Source organism: Limulus polyphemus, unplaced genomic scaffold, assembly GCF_000517525.1.
Source record: "Limulus polyphemus unplaced genomic scaffold, Limulus_polyphemus-2.1.2 Scaffold4648, whole genome shotgun sequence".
NCBI classification, from domain to species: domain Eukaryota; kingdom Metazoa; phylum Arthropoda; class Merostomata; order Xiphosura; family Limulidae; genus Limulus; species Limulus polyphemus.
The window spans coordinates 84,444-87,110 of record NW_013670258.1 but is presented as its reverse complement, the minus strand read 5'-3'; the positions used below and the strand labels follow the sequence as shown (position 1 = coordinate 87,110).

Below are 2,667 nucleotides of genomic sequence, written 5' to 3'. Positions count from 1 at the left end.
ACAGTGTACGATAGTTATGGCTATGGATAGTTCTATAGAACAGTGTGTGATGGTTATGGCTGTAGATAGTTCTATAGGACACTGTACGATAGTTATGGCTGTGGATAGTTCTATAGGACACTGTACGATAGTTATGGCTGTTGATAGTTCTATAGGACACTGTACGATAGTTATGGCTGTGGATAGTTCTATAGGACAGTGTACGATAGTTATGGTTGTAGATAGTTCTATAGGACACTGTACGATAGTTATGGCTGTAGATAGTTCTATAGGACACTGTACGATAGTTATGGCTGTAGATAGTTCTATAGGACACTGTGTTATAGTTATGGCTGTAGATAGTTCTATAGGACACTGTACGATAGTTATGGTTCTCAAGTGTCTTGAAGTTCTAGTAAAATATTTGTAGAAAGTTCTGGCCTTCATCTTTGTTATGTAAAATATTTGTAGAAAGTTCTGGCCTTCATCTTTGTTATGTAAAATATTTGTAGAAAGTTCTGGGCTTCATCTTTGTTATGTAAAATATCTGTAGAAAGTTCTGGCCCTCATCTTTGTTATGTGAAATATCTGTAGAAAGTTCTGGCCTTCATCTTTGTTATGTAAAATATCTGTAGAAAGTTCTGGCCTTCATCTTTGTTATGTAAAATATCTGTAGAAAGTTCTGGCCTTCATCTTTGTTATGTGAAATATCTGTAGAAAGTTTTGGCCTTCATCTTTGTTGTGTTTTCATTGGTCTAGAACTACTACTTTGAAGATTACTAAATTAACTGAAATTGTCTCAGACTCTATTGACGTTCCTTTACTTATCATATTTCAATATTTATAAAAAAACAGAATTATTTATCGAGAAATTAAAGTATAACATTTGCCATGCTTCCAAAACATTAAACATTTTCCAATATAAAAATCACGATTTCCTTTCCTCAAGCCTCCCTGTTGACTCGGTGATAAGTCTATGAGTTTATAACATTAAAAATCAGGTTTTGATACTCGTGGTGGGCAGAGCACAGATAGATCCTTGTATAGCTTTGCGCTTAACGACAAATGAACCAAATCCTTTTCTTAAATTTTATGAAGTTAATGAAAAAAAGGAGTCAACATCTCTGTTACATCCATCAGTAGTATTCATAGGTAAGTACGAGATGTGTGGTAAAAACTTCATTGAATTACAATATTGTAATAAGATGTGGTCACAGATTAAATGTGTCTTTCTTGTTATTGACTAAACTTTGATGAAAAAGAAAAGGATTCATAATTTATACCATTTTAAACTTTAATTAATTGATCATTGATAAATTCTGTATATTTTGTTTCTAATATGATTGTTTTTTATATTTATGTAGGGTTAAAGTACCTACATTCTGGACGTATCCTTCATCGAGATATTAAACCTGGTAACCTGCTTGTCAACAGTAACTGTGTTCTCAAGGTAGGAAAATACAAACACAGAGTTAATGATTTTGAGTTATATTAATTTAGAATTTAGGGTTAAGTAGTTCTAGAGATGTGTATTAGCAATAAAAACTTGTTTCATCAACAATGTAACTAGTTTAACAAAGTTAACGGTACAGTCATCGACACTCCAGTTGTATGTAGATTTTTATTTTCTGTTTCTCTCTCTTTTTAAACCATTAATAAACCATAGTGTCAAAACCTAACATACCAAGTTCAATTTGGACTATAAGATTAAGTGTCACTCCAACAATTGTAACTGTTCTATAGAATGTTTAAAGTATAGTTTTGTGTCTGTTTCAAAACGTGGTAAAATAAATTAACATGTGCTCTTTAATTTATAGATTTGTGACTTTGGTTTGGCTCGAGTGGAGGAACCTGACGAGAATCGTCACATGACTCAGGAGGTTGTCACTCAGTACTACCGCTCACCTGAGTTGCTCATGGGGGCCAAACACTATACTTCGTCAGTTGACGTTTGGTCAGTTGGCTGTATTTTTGCAGAACTTTTAGGTCGACGAATTCTTTTTCAAGCTCAGACTCCTATTCAACAAGTGAGTTAAAATTGAATTTAAAGGAAGAATACGCTTGTGTATGCCTAACCAGGTTTTAGTATGTAACAAAGATCACATTAGTGTATAAACAGTTTCAAAAAATGCGTTTAATGTGAGAATCCACCACTAGTAATTCTATGATTCAGACACATCACGTATTTGCTTATTTTACCCTTTTAAAAATAATAGCATGAATTTTTTAGTCTTTTACAAGCCTTCCAACATCCCCTATTTCCATGCTTTATCAGGTCTCCCCCATTTTTTTTTCTCTGTTGTGGGAGAAAGGAAGGGGGGTTTGTGTTTTACCTGAAAATTGTTTTCTTGGTACTGAGAGGCCTCAAACATGTAAAAACATAACTTCTAGGTTAGACCTTGGTATATGTATCAAACATGTAGAAACATAACTTCTAGGTTAGACCTTGGTATAGGTATCAAACATGTAGAAACATTCATAACTTCTAGGTTAGACCTTGGTATATGTATCAAACATGTAGAAACATAACTTCTAGGTTAGACCTTGGTATGTGTATCAAACGTAAAAATATAACATAACTTCTAGGTTAGACCTTGGTATATGTATCAAACATGTAAAAACATAACATAACTTCTAGGTTAGACCTTGGTATGTGTATCAAACATGTAGAAACATAACATAACTTCT

General features: G+C 33.1%; 1 protein-coding gene across 1 annotated transcript in view; it reads left to right on the top strand.

Moving 5' to 3' along the window:
• Positions 1–1,295: 1,295 nt before the first annotated feature.
• Positions 1,296–2,667, top strand: part of LOC106471482 (serine/threonine-protein kinase NLK-like) — an 8,597-nt gene continuing 7,225 nt past the window's right edge. The window contains exons 1-2 of the mRNA XM_013932083.2: positions 1,296–1,429; positions 1,797–2,006. Of these exons, the coding sequence (XP_013787537.1) occupies positions 1,319–1,429; positions 1,797–2,006 (321 nt within the window). The 5' untranslated portion in view covers positions 1,296–1,318. The remainder of the gene's footprint in view (positions 1,430–1,796; positions 2,007–2,667) is intronic.